At 46.0% G+C, this 20,470-nt stretch overlaps 1 protein-coding gene across 1 annotated transcript; it reads right to left on the bottom strand.

The window, feature by feature from the left end:
* Positions 1-9,864: 9,864 nt before the first annotated feature.
* On the bottom strand, positions 9,865-14,098 carry LOC122707414. Its single transcript, XM_043922887.1, has 3 exons — positions 14,082-14,098; positions 10,433-10,665; positions 9,865-10,353 (listed from the first exon to the last, which is right to left on the bottom strand). The coding sequence occupies exons 1-3, from the start codon at positions 14,096-14,098 to the stop codon at positions 9,869-9,871; spliced, it is 735 nt and encodes a 244-aa protein (XP_043778822.1). The 3' UTR covers positions 9,865-9,868.
* Between the last annotated feature and the right edge of the window lie 6,372 nt (positions 14,099-20,470).

Genomic DNA, 20,470 nt, shown 5'->3' with positions numbered 1-20,470 from the left:
AGGGGCTACTCTCTAGTTGTGATGCAGGCTTCTCATTGCGGTGGCTTCTATTGTTGCAGAACACGGGCTCTAGGATGTTCGGGCTTCAGTGGTTGCAATTCCTGGGCTCCAGGGCACAGGCTCAATGGTTGTGGCACACAGGCTTAGCTGCTCTACAGCATGTGGGATCCTCCTGGATCAAAGATCAAACCTGTGTCTCCTGCATTGGCAGGTGGGTCACCTGGGCAGCTGAGCCACCTGGGCAGCCCCAGGCTGTGTGTTTTCAAATGATTCGATATACCGTGTCTCAACTCGGTCTCTCAGCTCTGTTTCTTGGGCTGGGAAGGCTGGCTTAGAGGCAATCATGGGTTAAAGCTGCCTCCCCCTCCCTTGGCTGCTTCACAAAAGGGAGCTTTGGGGCAACAGACAGCCTTTAATTTTCAATCAGCCTCAACCATCAGTGTGCAGGTTGCAGGGCCTGAGGTTTACATAATATGAAAATCAGCGTGTGTCTGGAATGAGAAAAAGAAGTTAAAGCAAGTTACCGGAGTCTTGGAGATTCTGGCTCTTTAGTTTTTGTTTTGTTTCTCAGACCTCTTTAGTCAGTTTACCAGAAACACTTGTATGGGAAAGGTCCCTGATCACCATCCACCTCCTTCCCCACCAGGACACTGGGGGCCTGACCAGTGACGGCTGTATGTTCATGCTCCTTGCTCACAGTGGGAGAAGACAGGGAATGTTCATTCTAGTCCCAGCCCTGACGTGTGGTACAAACTCACTTCCTTCCTCTGAGGCCGAGTTCCCTCCTCTGTAAAAGAAGGAGATTGCTGGTCCCCACAGTCACTGTCTTCTGGTTTAGGGTAACATGCACAGACATCTTCAGCATTCTTGTTCAGTCATTAAGTTGTGTCTGACTCTTTGCAACCCCATACACTGAAGCATGCCAGGCTTCCCTGTCCTTCATTATCTCCCAGAGTTTGCTCAGACTCACATCCATTGATTCGGTGATGCCATCCAACCATCCCATCTGTCATCCCCTTCTCCTGCCCTCAATCTTTCCCAGCATCAGGGTCTTTTCCAATGAGTTAGATCTTCACATCAGGTGGCCAAAGTATTGGAGCTTCAACATCAGTCCTTCCAATAAATATTCAGAGCTGATTCCCTTCAGGATTGACTAGTTTGATCTCCTTGCTGTCCAAGGGACTCTTAAGAGTCTTCTCTAGCACCACAGTTCAAAAGCATCAATTCTTTGTCTCTCAGCCTTCTTTATGGTCCAACTCTCACATCCATACATGATTCCTGGAAAAACCACAGCTTTGACCATATGGACCTTTGTCAGCAAAGTGATGTCTCTGCTTTTTAATATGCTGTCTAGGTTTTGTCACAGTTTTTCTTCCAAGGAGCAAAGCATCTTTTAATTTCATGGCTGCAGTCACCATCTGCAGTAATTTGGAGCCCAAGAAAATAAAGTCTGTCACTGTTTCCAATTTTTCCCCGTCTATGTGCCATGAAATGATGGGACCAGACACATGATCTTAGTTTTTTGAATGTTGAGTTTTAAGCCAACTTTTCCACTCTCCTCAGAAGACTCTACCGTTAGAGTGGTATCATCTAAATATCTGAGGTTGCTGATATTTCTCCTGGCAATCTAAATTCCAGCCTGTGAGTCATCCAGCTTGGCATTTCACATGGTGTACTCTGCATAGAAGTTAAATACACAAGGTAACAATATACAGCCTTGAGAACCCCTTTTCCAATTTTGAACCAGTCTGTTGTTCCATGTCCGGTTCTAACTGTTGCTTCTTGTCCTGCATACAGGTTTCTCAGGAGACAGGTAACGTGGTCTGATACTCCACCTCTTTAAGAATTTTCCACAGTTTGCTGAGCTTCAGCATAGGCTCAGGGAAGGGCCAGCCTGACCCAGGAGGTGGGCCTGAAGAGAGAAGAGGAGGTGAGCCAATGACCCACCGAGGCCTCCCCCAAAACTCCCAGGCCTCCAAGGTGCTCCCCAAGTTGCAGGCGTAAGAATCTCCTGGGAAGCTTAAAACACAGATTCCCTAGGTGATTCCCTGGGCATCACCTCCCAGTAGTCTAAGTCAACGGACTGATGGAGCCCATTATAATATCTTTCAGAGTAGTTTCACTGCCCTAAAAACTGTCTGTGGTTTGCCTAGTCATCCCTTCCTCCCTCTCCCCAACCAAGCTCCTGACAACCATTGATCTTTTTACTGTGTCTATAGTTTTATCTTTTCCATGATGTCACATAATTGTCAAAATCCATAGGATGAACACAAGAGTAAACCCTAATGTAAGCCAGGGCAAGTGGTAAACTTTCAATTAATAGTAGTTATTCTTGGGCTTCCCTGGTGGTTCAGTGGTAAAGAACTTGCCTGCTAATGCAGGAGAAACCAGTTTGATCCCTGGACCAGGAAGTTCCCACAGGCCAAGGAGCAACGAAGCCTGTGTACCACAACTACTGTGCCTGAGCTCTAGAGCCCCGGAACCACAATCACTGAAGCCCACGTGCTTGAGCCTCTGTGCTCCACAAGAGAAACCACTGCAGTGAGAAGCCCACACATCACAGCTAGAGAGCAGCCCCCGCTCACCACAGCTAGGGAAAAGCCTGCACAGTAACAAAGACCCAGAGCAGCCAAAAATTAAAAATAAGTAAAAAAATTTAATTAATCTAAAACAGACCAGAGACCTAAGCATATGAGCTAAAACTGTAAAGTTCATAGAAGAAAACACTAGATTTGGCAATGATTTCTTGGCTATGACAACAAAAGCACAAGCAAGAAAAGAAATAAATTGGACTACACCAAAATTTTAAGCTTCTGTGCATCAAAGAACACAAATCAGTACAGTGAAAAGGCAACCTACAGAATGGGAGAAAATATTCTCAAATTATATATATATATATATATTATATATAGTAAAAGTATATAGTAATATATATGTATATGTATGCATATATATAGTAAAAGAACTCCTACAATTGAAGGGAAAAATTCAATTAAAAAATGGGCAAAGAGCTAGAATAGACTTTTTTCCAAAAAAGATTAAAAGATATGCAAATAAACAATAAACGCATGAAAAGATGTGCAACATCACCAATCATGAGGGAAATGGAAACCAAGAGCATATAAAATTCTACCTTACACCCATTAGAATAGCTACAGTCAAAAAGACAAAGAAGAAAACAGAAAATGTTACTGAGCAAGGGCTTGCTGCCCCTCGTACACTGAAGCCAACACTGACACCAACTTTTGAGGAAAGAAAAAGTTTTGTTGTAAGACTGACTGGCAAGGAGACAAGAAGCAAGGCTCAAATCTGTCTCCCTGGTCCAGAGTTGGGGCAGAACATAAGGGGTTGGGGCAGAAGCTGACTGACCAGTCTCTAACCAGCCTGTATATATGTTAACCAAGATACTCGGGCTGCTTGGAAGCTGGGTTTTCCTTATTGAAGGACTTCTAGTCTGTGGCTCTGGTGACAAGAGTCCTATTCTTTGAGTTCCATAGACTGAAGATTCTTGGTTCTGGGGTCATCCTAGAAACATGGGTCCCCTCTTGCTCATGGGCAGTGCTGTCTCTGTCAGATAACTAACTACAGGTTTGATTAATCAACAGTGTGCTTTAAGGAATCAGAACCAGTTTAAGCGAATGCATGCTTTATGTGCTCTTTCACTAACAAGTGATGAGGAGTTCAGGAAACTGGAACATTGATGCTCCAATTCTTGGTGGGAAGGTAAAGCAATTCAGCCACTATAGAAAACAGTATGGTTATTCCTCAAAAACTTAAAAATAGAATATGATCCAGCACTTCTAGGTATGTACACAAAAAATTGAAAGCAGGGTCTTAAAGAGGTATTCGTACATCCATGTTCGTAGCAGCATTATTCACTTCACAATAGCCAAAAGTGGAAGAAACCCAAGTGTTCCTGACAGATAAACAAAATGTGGTATGTACATACAGTTGTAATATTATTCAGCTTTAGAAAAGAAGGAAATTCTGATATATGCTACAACATGGAACCGAAAGGACTTTATGCTAAGTGAAATAAGCCAAGTGCAAAAGGACAAATACTGTGCGATTCCTATTTTAGAATATACCTAGAATATTCTAAATATACCTAGTCAAGTGCATAGACACAAAAAGTAGAACCACAGTTGCAAGGAATTGGGAGGGTGTGTGTAACTGGAATGAACTTTGATCTGCTCGCTTATCATGCAGCAGAGTCCGTTTACTGACCCCGGATTGTGGTGAAGGACAGTACAGGGTGCATTGCAGGTACCAAGCAAGAAGGAGCAGTTTATGCCCCAAACACCTGAACTCCCTGATGGCTTTCAGGGAAGAGTTTTTAAAGGCAGCACTTGTGGTAAGGACTGCAGGGTGCTTGACTTTCTTTGATTGATTGGTGTTGAGGTAACAGGATGATGTTTCAGGAATCTTAATCATCAGCCTTCTGGTTCCAACCAGTCTGAAAGCTAATGCTTATGCTCAGCAGGCTCCAGCTGGGTAGGGTCTTAGTTAACACAGAACAACCCTGCAGATATGTCAAATTGTTATGTAGGAACCAGGACTCTGTTTTACCACTAACCTATTGTCATTACTCTTCTTTTTAAAAAAATTTATTTATTTATTTGGCTGTGCCAGAATAAGTTGCAGCACGTGGGATCTTCAATCTTCGTTGCAGCATGCCAGATCTTTAGCTGTGGCATGGGAGATCTAGTTCCGTGACCAGGAATCAAACCCAGGTCCCCTACGTTAGGAGTGTGGAGTCTTAGCCACTGGACCATCAGGGAAGTCCCTGTCATTACTCTTCTTGCTTAATTGCTTTTTCTTAGTTTCTGCTTTCCCTCACTTCCCCAATTAATAATTGCTTATGCCTGCTCTTTGGAACTCAGGGAAAACCTTGGAAACTAACGCCTTCTTTCTGCAAACAAGAAGCAAGGGACATTGAGGAACTTTTTTACCTGGGAAGGCCCTGCAGGATCCTGCTAGGTTTCAAGGGGAGAATGGAAAGTTGTTGTTTAAGGGAGGCAGAGTTTCAGTTTCGCAAAATGAAAAGGGTTCTAGAGATAGATGGTGTTGATAGTTACACAATGATGTGAATGTGCTTAATACCACTTAAAATGGTTCAGAGTGATCTCGGGTGGCCTCAACCTGCAGTCGCTTGAAGCAGGACTTTGGTTCCCAGGCTAGAGACTGAAGTCAGGCCACCACAGTGAGAGTACTGAATCCTAACCACTAGACCACGAGGACCGGAGACAAGGTCCTGGCCCGTTAGCTTTGTAGAAATGCATTTCCACAAAAAGATAGAACATTGTGAAACAAGTGTTTCTAGGAGGTAAAATGAGTACATTCACACGGGCAGACTCAGAGTTGCACCCTCGTGTTAGTTTGAATCACTAATATGGGGCATTTCTTCCAGGTTTCCTCTGGCTAGTCATCTTGCACTGAGTTCATATTTGGTTTATCTCAGAGTCCTCCCCTGGTGTGTGAGCATCTCTTAGCCAAGATGGATTCTAGTGAAAGGCCCTATGGCGTCCCTGGTGGTTCAGATAGTAAAGAATCTGCCTGCAATATTGGAGACTTAGGTTCAATCCCTGGGTCAGGAAGACCCCCTGGAGAAGGGAATGGCAACCCACTCCAGTATTCTTGGGCCTGCAATGCAGGAGATCCAGGTTGAATCCCTGGGTTGGGAAGAGGCCTATAGGTAGGTTGACATCACCTATGAGGTGGCACACCTTCCTTTTTGACCCTGAGGAGCCTTTCTGCACATATGTCATCAGGAAGTTCTCCTCAACCTCAAGAATGAGAAATATGTGGTCTCTTTATCTGGGAAAGGATCAGTTCTTCCTTCATCTTAAAAGTATCTGTCCAAAAAAAAAAAAAAAGTATCTGTCCACAGGGGACAGACTCCATTTGCTCAACCTGGGGGCCATCTAGCTCCTGCCTCAAGATAATAAACTTCGTGTCTATTTTACCACAATTAGAAGTATTTTTTAAATGATTCAAGTCACAGAGTAGTTGTCAGGAACATAGTATTGTGACGTAGGTTCGATCTCTGAGTCGGAAAAATCCACTGGAGGAGGGTACAGCAACCCAATCCAGTAGGATCTTGGGCAGGCTACATCCATAGGGTCGCAAAGAGTCAAACACAACTGAAGCGACTTAGAAAACACACACAAATGTAAATAAAGCAATTCTACCTGTTCCCATATAAATCAGATGGGGGGAGTGGAGAGGCATCTTAAATCTTACTTCCCTCCTTTGGCTTCCCAGGTGGCTCAATGATAAAGAATCCACCTGCCAAGCAGGAAACGCGGGTTTGATCCCTGGGCTGGGAAGATCCCCTGGAGAAGAAAATGGCAACCCACTCTAGTATTCTTACGTGTAGAATCCCATGGACAGAGGAGCCTGGAAGGCTACAGTCCATAGGGTTGCAAAGAGTTGGACACAGCTTGGCGACTAAACAACGACAAAGTCCCTTTGTGGGAGAAGTCTACCTCACATGCCTAACCCTGGGCCTCGATATATCCTTTGGAGCCCCCTGGCAGAGCAAAGCCTGGAACTCTGAGCAGGTTGGCCTATTAGTGAGCTGAGACTCCTCCTCTTGGGCTCCTCACTGGTAACCCAAATCAGCAGCCTGCCTCGCTTCTCTTTCAGAGGGTAAAGCATTTTAAGCTCTCTCTTGAACACTCTCTAAAACCAAGTAGGACTCTGTGAGGCCCTCCCAATACAAAAGCGTTACAATATACCCCCTTGCTCCTTTGTAGGAAAAAGACTTCAGTCTCATAGACCTTCCCGTAATTCCAAAGGGCAGATTCAAACAGTTACTAATTAAGGAAGTGAAAGGATGCAAAAACAAAGGAAAGGCAGTCAGAAAACAATTGTGCAGCAATAAAGCCCAGTCCTAGTTCCTCAAGAGATATATTGATATGTCATGGTGTAAATGACAATATATCTTTGAGTTCTACAAGAACCAAGGCCCCCCACCCTGGTGGAAGATGGTAACTTTGGGGTGAGTACCAGATTCCTGGAACACCATTACCTCTCCACCAACCAATCAGAAGAAAGTCACACACCCTGCAGCCCTCACCCCAAATTTTGCCTATAAAAACCCTTCCCTAAGAGGGGGCTCAAGAGAAGTAGGGGGACAAGCCTGTCCCAGAACTACCTCAAGGTCTGTGGTCTCCTGGCTCCTTACAGCAAACATTTTTCCCCTTGAAGTGGCCTGAAGCAGAGCTACCTTACAGAAATCTGGGGTTAGAGAAGACTTGGCAAGAGGCAATGAAAAGAGCTTAACTTAAGACCCAACCTGACTTACCTCCTCTGGCCAAGAGACATGCTTCTGGAATATCTGCACCAGAAAACCCTCAACCAAAAGTGCCTGAATAATGAGGGGCTGCATTTATTTGTATTGGTTTTTGATTCAAAGAGAAATGGATATAGGAGGAAGAACAAATCACAAGCTGATACTGCTCCGGCCCCAGAGGATCAGAAGTTAACACTGTCACCAGGAAATACTCTAAAATTCCAGGGGAAGGAGGGTATAGTGGGAGAGGAAACCGCCAGCAGGTATTCCACCCCAGCACCCTGATGTAGCATCCACACCCAAAGGCCATGTTTCTGCTGAAGATGGGCTTTGGCAGGAGATACCCACTGGTATGGGGCTTCCCAAGTGGCGCTAGTGGTAAAGAATCTGCCTGCCAATGCAGGAGATGCTGGAGATAAGGTTTCAATCCCTGGGTGGGGAAGATCCCCTAGAGGAGGGCATAGCAACCAACTTCTTGCCTAGAGAATCCCATGGACAGAGGAGTCTGGTGGACCACAGTTCGTGGGGTCACAAAGAGTCGGACAGGACTGAAGGGACTTAGCAAGCACGTACATACTGGCTGGTATAATAATAGCCTAGAGAGTGGTAGAAGCTACCACTCTCTTGGCCTAGGAGGAATTCATTATAACCAACTGTCAAGAGGAACTGATCACAGGCAGACAGCACTACCAAATGTGTAAGGTTTTGTGTGGACAGAATGAGAAGATGGAACAAATTCTCTAAGATAAACATTTACATTATGTCATGTACTTATACACAGAGCTGACATGAGTGTGTGTATGCACATGTGTGTGTTAGTTAGTGGAAATGTGTCCACACAGACCCAGTCACAGCCTAGACCAATTTCTTTAGCCTCATGAAGAAGATATATTGTAGAGGCCATGGCCTGTCAGTCAAAACAAAAAACAAAAAGGCACAGCTACATTCAAATTAAGGATCAGAGAAAATTAACTCTGCTTTAGTTTGGCTCTTTCCTCTCTGAAATAAATAATCCCAGGAAACATTAAACAGTTGGAATTTCTTACATATTATTCAACAGCACCTCTGTTTTGGTATTTGAGGATTCAGTAATCTGATATTCTTTTAATAGCTTCTCCTTTTATGGTCTCTTAGTTTCAACCTCTCCAAGCAAGGAAGATTCCATTGGGCTGCTCTCTATGGAACAGCGTGTAATTCAGGCATCTTGAGATCCCTGGTTCAATCAGCTATAAGGCAAGATAGCCAGATTGGTTTCCTTATAAGGATGGATGCTGACTATGAAGCTTAATGGCTTTTCTGTTGAAAATGCATTCCCCTATCCCAACTCTATAGAATAATCTAAGCTGTCTGGATGATGCTAGGAATTAAAAAAAAAAAAAATTAGTAGAAGTACAAAATACACCTAACCTCAATCACAGAGAATTGTGTCCTGTAGGACCTCGCTTCCTGGTCCCAGCTTTCTGGTCTATGCCTTGCTTTTTTCTCCTGTTCTGAGATTCCTAGGTTCCGATCTCCAGAGTCCTCATTCCTTCCTTACCACAGCAATGAACTGAACAAGGGATGGTCCTCCATGCCGGCTTCCCCAAGATGACTTTCTAGGTCAAGGGCATGGGGAGACCCTGGAAGGCCTCAGGAGCTCCCCAACAACATCAGCAACATCAAGTGAAGAACCTGAAGGCCCACTGCTCAGCGTCTCTAGTTTGTTTAAAGCGCTGCTTTGGTCAGGTGGGGCAGGAAGGGAGGACAATAGGGTCAATAGTGGTCTGGGAGTAGCCCGGGGAGAGACAATTATACCGGTTTAATAAATACCTTGACTGCATACAGCTCTTTTAGTGTACTTCGAGCACTTTCGCTTCTAATATTGTACTTTCATCCTCGCAGGCCTGTAGGTACAGAGTATCATTAGCAAGTTTTTATTGATGAGGAAGAGGAAGAAGTTAAAGACGCATCCAGGAATCTCCTGGATTCCTCTCCTGTAGCACTTTTATCTCCAGCACAAGTTTTCAAACTCCCGCATTAGCCCCCCGGGCCTTGGCCCTAATGTGGGTTTACACGGGTTCATAAACGTCTGCAATTGAAAGATCAAAGCAGGATTTGCTCTTGGTAGTGTGAGGTGAAGACCTCGAGCATCCCTCTTGAAAAGAAAAACAAAAATGTTTTAATCCCAGAGGGCCTGCCTCCAGTTGAAGACCACTGCCCCTCCCACCTTCTTCTGGGGTGTTCAGGGAAAGATGAGCCCCCGCTTCCTTTCTCAGCTCTTCCTTGCCTGGCAGCAATGGCCAGAAGGGACCTGAGGGATCCCGGGGCCTCCGCGGCGACTACCTCCTGATCTGTTACTGCATCTAGGCCCCAGTCCCCAGAGAAGGAGAATGAAGCCGGGTCACATCACTAAAACCTTGGTTTCAAATGCATGCCCCCCCACCCCCCACCATCCCTGCCAAAAAAAAACCCACACCCGCATTCTTTCATTCAAATGGAACTGGGTTTATTTTCATATCTTGTCTTTACTAAACAAAACAAAATCAAAGCTCTGGGTGCAGGAGGCGGGGCAGGGTTCCGGGCGGCCGCGGCCTAGTCGCGGGCCTGCGCGCGGTCCAGCACCAGCAGCGGGATCTCCTCCAGCCTCTCGCACCGCTCCCCGCGCCGCAGGTAGCGCCGTCTCCACGCCACCAGCCTCTGCAGCAGCTTCCGCAGGCCCGCGGGGCCCCAGCGGCCGCGCTCCTGGGCCGCTGGCCCGGGCCTCGCGTACCGCGCCTTCTTCCTGCGCGGGCCGCGGGCCGCACCCCGCCGGAAGAGCCGCCGCCAGCACCAGCAGCCCGAGCAGGAGCCGCCGTCGCCGGCCGCGCGCCGCCCCGCCGCCTCGGGCTCGGCGCGCGGCGGGCCGTCCCGCTTGAGGGGCACCATCCTCTCCAGCAGCCCGTGCCGCACCCCGCCGCGCCGGGTGCAGCTGGGCAGCGCGTCCGCCATTCCGGGCCCGGGCCTCTCCTGCGAGCGCGTCGGACTGGGGCCACGGCCTGAGACTCGGGAACACATGGGCCGGGCGGCCAGACAGCGGCCTTAGGACGTGACAGGGCCGCTCGAGGCCTTTCTGCCCCTTCCCGGGTGCGCCCGGAGGCCTTCCCCAGTAGACGTTACCAAGGAGACCCGAACGCTGACCGCACAATGCCGGGTTGAGGCATGCTCTCCGGGTACCGAGCACGAACCCTATCCCAGGATCCAGAGTCCCACATGGTTCCTCCATCCACCAGTAAACCTGCCGAGTTCGCTGTTGAGTGATCTTCAGACAGGACTTCGAATAGGCCAGGAGGGCCCTAGGAGGCTCCTGAGGTCCACAGCCACATTTACCGGCGTAGGCTGCGCAGCCTTCACTGATCACTTAGAGGTCAGCCCCACGCTCCTGTTGCGCTGGAGGCTTTCAATAGTTTGTGGACTGGCTTCAGGTGAGCTGTATTTTTCAGCCAGCAGGGAACCAGAGTTTCTGGAAAACTCTCAAAACCTGATTTTCTTCATCTGGCCTTACCTAAACATTTCTTTCCTTGTAGGATTGTCACTGATTTTTTTCTTTTTCCCCAGTAATTTTTTCTGATGGCACACGTAAGATTTTTAAGGAATTTTTGAAAAACACGAATACAAAAAAGAAAACATTTTTTCCTGCTTCTTTGTATACATTTTTGCATTTGTTAATTTCCTTAAATTCAAGTAAGAAAAAGCTAAAATAATGGCTACCATGTATCATGCTTATATGTGCTAAGCACTCTAATAATATTTTGCATAATTGTCCTGGTTTATTTTGTAGCCCACTGACAAATGAGCAGGCCCAGGAGTGAGTCTGTTTGAGTTTGAATTCTGGCTCTCACAGTTACTAGCTTTAACTTTGGGCAAGTTACTTAACCTCTTAGTGCCACAGTTTATTTATTTGTAAAACTGACATAATAACAATTCTACCTCTCTGGGAGCTGTTGTGGGAATTAAATGAAATAAAATACATAAAGCACTAGGCACATGTTAAGTGTGCAATAAGTCAATTATTTATACAATCCTCGCAACAATTCAAAGTGGTTCCCAAATGAAAAATTCCCACTTTGCTGACTGAGAAAACTAAAGCTTGGAGAGGTGAAATCATTTACCTGAGATAACATAACTTGTAAACTAAGGAGCTATGATTTGAACCCCAGATTCTTTGAACCCAGGATAGTAAATGAGTAAATAGCTGCCGCTATTGAGCTTTCAACTATTCACCCTACCTTAGCATTCCTTCTTCTAGTACATTTATCCTCAAAAATGTCCACAGTTAATAGTTAGGGGTCAACATTTAATACTTGTGTAACAATTTGGATAAAAAAAGACAAAACAGGAGGAGGGGAAAAAAAAATCTCAGCTATTCAGTCCTTTTTTCTAGCAAGTTTAAAATCTTCTAATCATCTTGACAGGAGCCTTTCCATTCCCATCACCCCTGAGCACACCCTAACAGTAAATATCCCCCTCACCTTGGCCTGACTGCACAGAACCAAACCCCACAAGCCATTTCCCTTTAAGAACTGCTTTATGTTTTAGTTGCTCCTTCCCCAACTCTCCATGGATGCCTCGTTCTTGTATTCAGGCCGTCTGTGCTTCCTGCCACCCGAACCAAAGAGTGAGCACAAGGTAAGTCCTAGTTGATACAACTGGTAATGAAACAACAAGCCCCAACTCAGACAGATTGTTTACATGTACAGTGCAAGGAAGAGCAGCCAAGGACACCAGCTCCCCACAGCCGTACACAGGGCAGCACTGGAACAGAAGGGCCAGGTGACCGCAAAGCAAAGCCCGTTTCTGAGAAGCTGATGCCATGCTGCAGCTAGTTTACAGGCTGCAACTGGGCCCAAGAGCCGGAGGACAAGGCAGAAAGTCTCATGCATCATGGGAACTGAGAGGGGATAAGAAACTGTCTCACAACAGCCTCCTAGGAAGAAAGGAGGCAAGTAGAAAGTGGTCATGCTGCTCCTTACAAGCCTTGCATGCCCTCATGCTCCAGGAAGATTACAGAGTGTGCTGCCAAGATTTAGATTCAGCAACAAGTCAAGCCTGGCCTATGTCCTATGTGGATGTGTACAAGGTCCTCAGGGCACCATGATGGAGCCATTTCCCTTCACAAGCCAACTCACGTGCTTCCAGAATCTTTTTCTGGCTGTTATGAACTGAATTCTGTGCCCCCCCCCCAAAGTTCATATATTGAAGTCTGAACCCCTAGAACCTCAGAATGTGACTATATTTGAAGATAAGAGTCCAAATAGGTACTAAGTTACAATGAGGTGATGATGATGAGCAGTAATCCAATATGACTGATGTCTTTATATGAAGCTTAGGACACAGACACTCAGAAAAGGAAGACCATGTGAAGAAACAGGAAGAAAGTGGCCTCCTACAAGCCAAGGAGAGAGGCTGCATAAGAAACCAAACCTGCCAACACCTTGATTTTGGACTTCCAGCCTCCAGAATTGTGAGAAAATGAATTTCTATTGTTTAGCCACCTGATCTATGATATTTCGTTATGGCAACCCTAGCATTAACATACTGGCTGACTGGCTTTGCCTCCTATTTTATTCTGCCTCAAGTCCCCTTATTGTTCCTCAGTCATTCCATTCTGCCAGGAAGGATCTCCTTGGCACCTCTGTGCACAGGCTCCTCCTTGTAACGGTTCACTGTAGGGATGCCCTCTGTGTGACTCCTGCCAGGCCCATGCATCCGCCACTGCTCTGAGGCCCCTGTGTGCCCAGGCCACATGGAAAGTCTGGGCAGCCTCAAACAGAGCCTCAGGCCTGGCTTAGAGTTTGGAATTCTTAGATGTCTGTCACCCGCACAGCTACTCAGTCCTAGAGGACACTGGGTCTAGGGTTGCCAGATAAAATACAGGATGCTTAGTTAAATTTGAATTTCAGGACTTCCCTGGTGGTGCAGTGCATAAGAATCTGCTGCCAATGCAGGGGACACAGGTTCGATCCCTGGTCTGGGAAGATTCTACATGCCATGGAGCAGCTAAAGCCCACGCAGCACAACTGCAGAACCTTCGTGCTGCAACTACTGAAGCCCACATTCCTAGAGCCTAGAACCCGTGCTCTGCAATGAGAGAAGCCACCAGGGTGAGAAGCCCCTGCTCACGGCAACTAGAGAAAGCCTGAATCCAGCGAAAAAGACCCAACACAGCCAAATATAAATTAGTTAGTTAAAATAAAATAAATAAAAATTAGTTTTTAAAATTTGAATTTCAGATAGTCAACAAATAGTGTTTTAGAATAAGTGTATCCTAAACATTGCATAGGCTGTACGTCTATTAAAGAATTATTGATCTGAAATGCAAATTTAACAGGGTTTCTGTATTTTCACTTGCTACCCTACTAGGGTCCTGCCGAGAGTCCAGGGCACACTCCATTAAGGCACTTTGAGGGGGTTTCCTCCAGGTCCCTCAGCACATCTCCTGGACCCAACACTGGTCAGAGGCTGCAGCACTCCCCATGGCCTGGAACCCAGCAGAAACAGGCTTCTCAGGCCCACCTTGTCCTCATCCACATACCCAGAATAGCACCAGAGACCTGGAGTCCCCAAAATTAGGAAGAGCAAGAAGGGACAACAGATCTAGATAAGAGTCCACCCAAACCCAGAAAAAGAGGCAGAATAGCATGGTTAAGAGAATTAGCTTTGGGGTCATTCAGACCTGATTCAGAGTTAACAGTGTGGCTTGAGTAAGGCATGGAAACTCTCAACCTTAGCTGTCTCATCAGAGCACAGAGCTGCTGTTCCCACCTACCTCACGCTGTCATCCATTGCGAGGAGCAAAGAGACAGGGCATGTCGGGCCCTAACGCCGTGCCTGACACAAAGCAGGTGCTTGAGAGATGCTGGCGCCACCGCTGTGGAATCCTCTCCATCATCATGCTCCCATCTCCCGCCCCAACACTTCTAGCACACACAGGTTCTCCCAACATGAGTCCCAGCAGAGTCTTCTTTTCTGAAGGCCTGTAGCTCATGGCAAGCTCTGGGAGCTCCAACTCCTGGAAACTTTCCCAGGAAAATTTTGGATGCAGAGACATGGGATAGAAAACAGATGGCTTCAGTTTTTTGTGGTGTGGACAGTGAAAGGTCAGTTAGCTCTGCGGGAGCGAGCACTGTGCCAAAGGGACCCGGACCGGATAACCATCCTCACTTCTCTTCTGAGCCTAACACTCCCTTGTCTCAGACACCCGCTGACTACTCCACCAGGTCCAGGCAGAGCAGCATCAGCTGAGCCCCAGGAGCAGATTATGTCAGCACTCGGATCCAGGAAGGTGAACCCAGGGACATCATTCCCTGTGACATGTGAAAGGTGACACATTTGTAAGTAGAGACGTAAAATGGGAGAGTGAGACCACCGAGGGTGACTCCTGCCATTCCCCAGATAACTGGGCCAGAAGTGGGGTATTTACTGAATAAAACAGGACAGATTTTGCTTCTTCTCTGTGGATGTTGACCTCATTCTAGTATATAGACTTCCCAAGGTGACTGTTTCAAAATCCCTCTTTATTATAAGAAGCAGTGTTTTATCCAGATATTTTGAGATAAAATTGTGATGAAATAAGTGCACCCTAGGAAAGGCCTGGTTTCCATATTAGGAAAGTAAATTCTGCATCCAAGGACATTGGGTAATTACACCCTCGAATGTTTGTACCCTACTGAATATTATAATAACTATGAGAGAACCAGATTCTCTTCCTTTTACTGTGCGTGGGTAGATCTTACCATCAGGATGGCAAGGCTACTGCAATGTTAGTACAGCCTTGATGTCAAACAGGGCCAACCCTTGGAAGCCCCCAAAATCATAGCCTGTGGAAATTCAAAGAATTCCTCCCAGGATTTCTGCAAATCCTTCATCTCCCAATGTACTCCTCTCTCTGACTTTCACAAACTTCTCCCACATAAAACATGAAATATTCCAAAGTTCATAGATTTTCATGGAAATTTTGGAGCAGGAACTGGATAACAGGATCACAAATCACAAATGCAAAAATACAAATGACTTCCCAGAGAACACTAAATGTCAAGGTATTCACCTCTGTGGAGCATCCATGGCCTTCACCAACTTTATCAGTCTTCCTAGCTCTTTCCAGCCCTGCCACTCTCTTCTCTGCTCTCCACGTCTCTTTCCTCTTCCACATAAGAAGAAAAAAAATAGTGCTCCTTCTTGTTCATGGCAAAGTTGTTCCCTTTCCACTGATACTTCACCACCTGGAGATACCTGACTCCAGGATCTTGCCCACCTCAATCAGCTTGGAATTTTCCTATAGAGAGGTATCTCCATCTAAGACAAAACCTTTTCATCTCCCTACATTGAGTTCATTTCTATTGTTATAATCTAGACCCTTGAAGGATGACTTTCCTGCAACATCAGAGCTGGTGGGTGGGTGAGTGAGGAAGGAGGAGACACAGTCCTGAATCAGCATCAACAGAATCGGTGCCTTCATCACTGCCATCATTACATCATCATTACTGTCATCCGTTTCTTGCCATTTTACACCACATTGTACCATAAGGAGTATTACAGGCATGATATCACTTCAGCCCCACAACAGGCCTATGAGGTAGAAAGAGTATCCCATTTCACTGATGAGGACACTGGTGTGTACTTTGCTGTGGAAGGATCCATGGCTAGCGGAGACAGCAGGCTATACCAGGAAAGGCTTGTGAACATAACCCTGCCTTGTGGATCAATTGAGAATTTGACTTGCCCTCCCAGGAGGAAAACTAGGTACTACCAGACTGGGGCAGAGAGGGCAGGAAGGTCTGAACCAGGCAAAGATACGAGTTTGCTTGGGGGTTTTGGGGTGGGGAGAGGTTAGGATTTTTTTTTTTAAATGAGAGAAGAAGCTTTCACAGTGTTCTTGGGGGAAGAACAAGATACACAATTAGATGCTGTATTGGGAAATATGAAGGCTCTGGTCCCATGGAAATAGGGAGCTGGTAGGAAAGGGACCAAGGCAAAGCTATGCTGGGTTTCTGGGAAAAGAATCCAGTTATTTTAAACCAGGGTGTTCAAAGGAACCAGGTCTATGTGCTTGTCAATCACATTAGTTAGTGTATGGTCTGCTGCAACTGTTAAGTCGCTTCAGTGGTGTCCGACTCTGTGCGACCCCATAGACGGCAGCCCACCAGGCTCCCCCATCCCTGGGATTCTCCAGGCTAGAACACTGGAGTGGGCATTTCCTTCTCCAATGCATAAAAGTGAAAAGTGAAAGTGAAGTCGCTCAGTCGTGTCCGACTCTTCGAGACCCCATAGACTGCAGCCCACTAGGCTCCTCCGTCCATGGGATTTTCCAGGCAAGAGTACTGGAGTGGGGTGCCTTGCCTTCTCCGAGTATATGGTCAGTGACCTATAGTTTGTAAACATAATTTTTTATAATCTTTGAGTTATTTTTGTGGTTTTTCTCATTTCAATTTTTCTTTTGCTGTCTTTATTATTCTTTTAGATGATGCCAGCCTACTTTATTTGTTATAAGGAAGATATAAAAAGAAGGATTTTAAAATTTATTTTTAAAAATTTTGATGCAATTTTAAAAGCTATTTCCATGTACAGCTATTACAAAATATTGGCTCTATTCCTCGTTTTGTGCAGTACATCCTTGAGCCTGTCTTACCCTCAATAGTTTGGGCCTCGTACTTCCTCACCCTGTATTGCCCCTGCCCCCTCCACCGGTAAGCACTAGTTTGTTCTCTGTGAGTCTGTTTCTTTGTTGTAATCACTAGATGGTTGTATTTTTTAGATTCCACCTATAAGTGATATCACACAGTATTTGTCTTTCTGACTTACTTCATTTAGCATCCAAGTACATCCATGTTGCTTCAAAGGACAAAATTTTTGTTCTTTTTTATGGCTGAGTAGTACACATTTGTACCACATCTTCTTTATCCATTCATCTGTTGATGGACACTTAGGTTGCTTCCATATCTTGGCTATTGTAAAGAATGCTGCTGTTGGGGGTGGGGGAGGTTGTGGTGGTGATGGTTTGGTCTCTCAGCCTTGCCTGTAGTTTGCCAGGCTCCTCTGTCCATGGGATTCTCAAGGCATGAATACTGGAGTGGGTAGCCATTCCCTTCTCCAGAGGATCTTCCCAACCCAGGGATCGAACCCGGGTCTCCTGCATTGGCAGGCAGTTTCTTTACCACTTGAGCCACCTGGGAAACCTGTAAGTTAAGAAGGGGACAACCAAATCTGCTTTATTTCAAGGACAGCTGTGAGGCTCTCAGAGATACCCATTATCATGAAGAAATCAGCTGGACAATAATTTCCAGCCCCTCAACTCCTCGCTGGCCTTTGGCACCAAAAACATTGCTGTCAACTTCACGTGAACAATTGCAGCGGTTTGCTGCATGACTGTCAGAAACCCCTGAGGCAGCAGGGCAGAAAATCCAGGTGATTCACCTAAATGGGCCGAACCCTAGATGGTTAGGAGAAACAGCTTCTTTCCAATCTCTGCTTTGTAGGAAGAGACTTGGCCAAGGGCTGCTTTTACTTTGGCAAATGTCTTGTTTCAGGAAACCCGAAACATTTGTTTCAGTCAACAAATTCCTTTTTAAACACTCAATAGCCTGGCAGTTTCAAGAGAAAATATTTGGGTGGGTGGTTAATGTTTCTGAAAAGAAACAAAGGCTGAAATGTCTGTGGTTCAGACACTAGCCAGTGAAATATTAGGACCAGGCATGTTTTGGGAACTTTTCCCACCTGTGGAGGTGAGGAGAGGGGATGGGACATTGGAAGACATCATTGTGGTATGGCTTTCTTTTGCACACAGGAGCCGGGTCTCCCAGCTCTGCGTGTTGCTGTGTGTCCTGCAGGTCATCCACAGACCAGACCACCCACCACGAGGAAGGCTCAGGGAAATAGAGACAGATCCTTGCCCCCCAACCCCCACTTCCCTAAGAACTGCCCAAGCCCCCACTACCCATCTTAAATGACCTCACTCCTCCCAGGACAGAGTCTAGAACTCAGATTACATCAGAGAAGTTGTCTTCCTCAGAAACTGGAATTGGGTCAGAGGTCCTGGTCAGGTACATGTGGGTGGACCCAAAAAGTCATGTCAATTCAGGGTGAGGGCATGTCATTCCTGAGCTTCACGCACATATAAATGTGGAAATACCTATCTCTTCAATATACTCAAACCCCTGTCAGATGCGGGTCCCATCCATTCTCAGGGATAGAACAGACTAAGGTTTTTCAACAGCCATGTGAAGCTATTTTTCAAGGTCATACAATAATTCTCTAGAAAATCGAACCAGAATTTGGATTTCTTAAATCTAAAGTCAACTTACACCCTATGGATGAGAACTGCTACCTCCCCTGGAAGGCTACACACACAAACGTTCGATTACCAGGATAACGCAAATTAAAATCTGACAGTGCTGTGTGCTAAGCAGCATTGTAACCTGAAAAATTTAGGGCTATCATCAAAACAGCTAGTATTCAGCAGAAAATTACCAGGCCCTGAAATCACTGTAGCTGGCAGACCTTCCAAATTATGTATATTTTAGGTTATGAATGTTACCTTCAGCCCTATTTTTAGCTTTCCACTCCTACAAAAGCATTTGTAAGAACAGAGAAAAATCTCTGTGACAGAATCTATTAAGTGTGAACTGCTCACCCGGTATCTCTGAGGGCAGAAACACTACAGTTTCTCAGATTGCACTTCTTTTATTTTTGGAACGTAATACAAATAGATTTTAAAATTTTCACTTCTTCATAGTAGAACACTTAACACTTTTGTAACATTCCTCAAGGTCTGTAAATGAAATCATTAACACTTCGTCTTTTTCAGGCATGAAGTTGTTGAGAAGTCTGAAGAAACAGGATTTGCTTTTTCCTTGACATCCAAATACTAAAACCACAGCCAGAATGTTCACAACAAAGTACCAAGCTGGTGGCTTAAATCTTTCTGAGGTAGGGGTCCCCAACCTCCCAGATCTAATGCCTGATGATCTGACGATCTGAGGTGGAGCCAATGTAATAATAATAGAAATAAAAAAGTGAAAGTGACGTCGCTCAGTCGTGTCCGACTCTTTACGAAATAGAGTGTGCAATAAATGTAATAAGGCGTTTAAATCATGCCTAAACCATTCCCCACCCCTCACCCTACTCCAGTTCGTGAAAGACTTGTCTTCCATGAAGCTGGTCCCTGGTGTCCAAAAGGTTGGGACCACTGCTCTAAGAAGTGTATTGCATTCATATTTCCCAGAAGTGGACAAATCACCCTGGGTCTCCCTAAACCCCACAGGACCCAGGCTGAATGCATCACCTTCTCTCCAACAACATCAGCACAGAATGAGTGGAGGTCATCTACCTGAGGAGTTAAGATTCAGGGAGATGAAAAACTGCAAGTAGAAGGTTAACTGAGGAACAGAAGAAGGTGGGAGGGGGGCCCCATGGGATATGGGCCTCGCATGAGGTGGGGCCTGAGAACTGAGGCTCCTCCACCACAGGGCACCTTTCTGGAGGCCAAAACTGCTCCCTCAGGCCCGCAGGGAGGATCAGAACTTTACGCTGCATTTCGAGGGCTTCTTTCCTTGAAGGTTATGAAGAGAGCCCCGCTCGGAGCACAGGGGAGATTGTACTCTGTGAGTTTCTCCAAGCTGCAACTGTCACCACCGTTTCTAACCCCTGGGTCACTCACAAGGGTCTAACTAGAGAAGCTAGGGCCTTGATGAAGCCACGATTCACACCCACCCCCTGCCATTGGTCACAAGGGCCATCAGAGAAACTGACCCCACAGTGGGTCAGAGGAGCTGTCCTGACCCCAGGGCATAGCACACCCCAGGCTACAGTCACAGTGGACGTGCAGAGGGTTTTTTCCAAGCCTTAGCTCAGCTATTGTGGGGCCAACTTTCCTCACTTTTCTGAGACTTCGGTTTCTTCATTTGTGAGACAGAGACTATTATAGTATCATCTTCAAACGTGTGGGGATTAAATGGGAAGCAAGCAGCAGATGTGGGTTCAATCCTTGGGTCAAGAAGATCCCCTGGAGAAGGAAATAGCAACCCACTTCAGCATTCTTGCCTGGAAAATCCCATGAACAGAGGAGCCTGGGGGGGGGTCCATGGGGTCGCAAAGAGTTGAACGTGACTTAGCAACTTAAACACCACCACCTTGAAAGTACTTTGTTAGGTGCAATAAATG

The sequence above is a fragment of the Cervus elaphus genome, chromosome 14 (genome assembly GCF_910594005.1).
Source record: "Cervus elaphus chromosome 14, mCerEla1.1, whole genome shotgun sequence".
NCBI lineage: Eukaryota > Metazoa > Chordata > Mammalia > Artiodactyla > Cervidae > Cervus > Cervus elaphus.
Note: the sequence above shows the minus strand (reverse complement) of the source record. Positions and strands in the feature narration are given on the sequence as shown.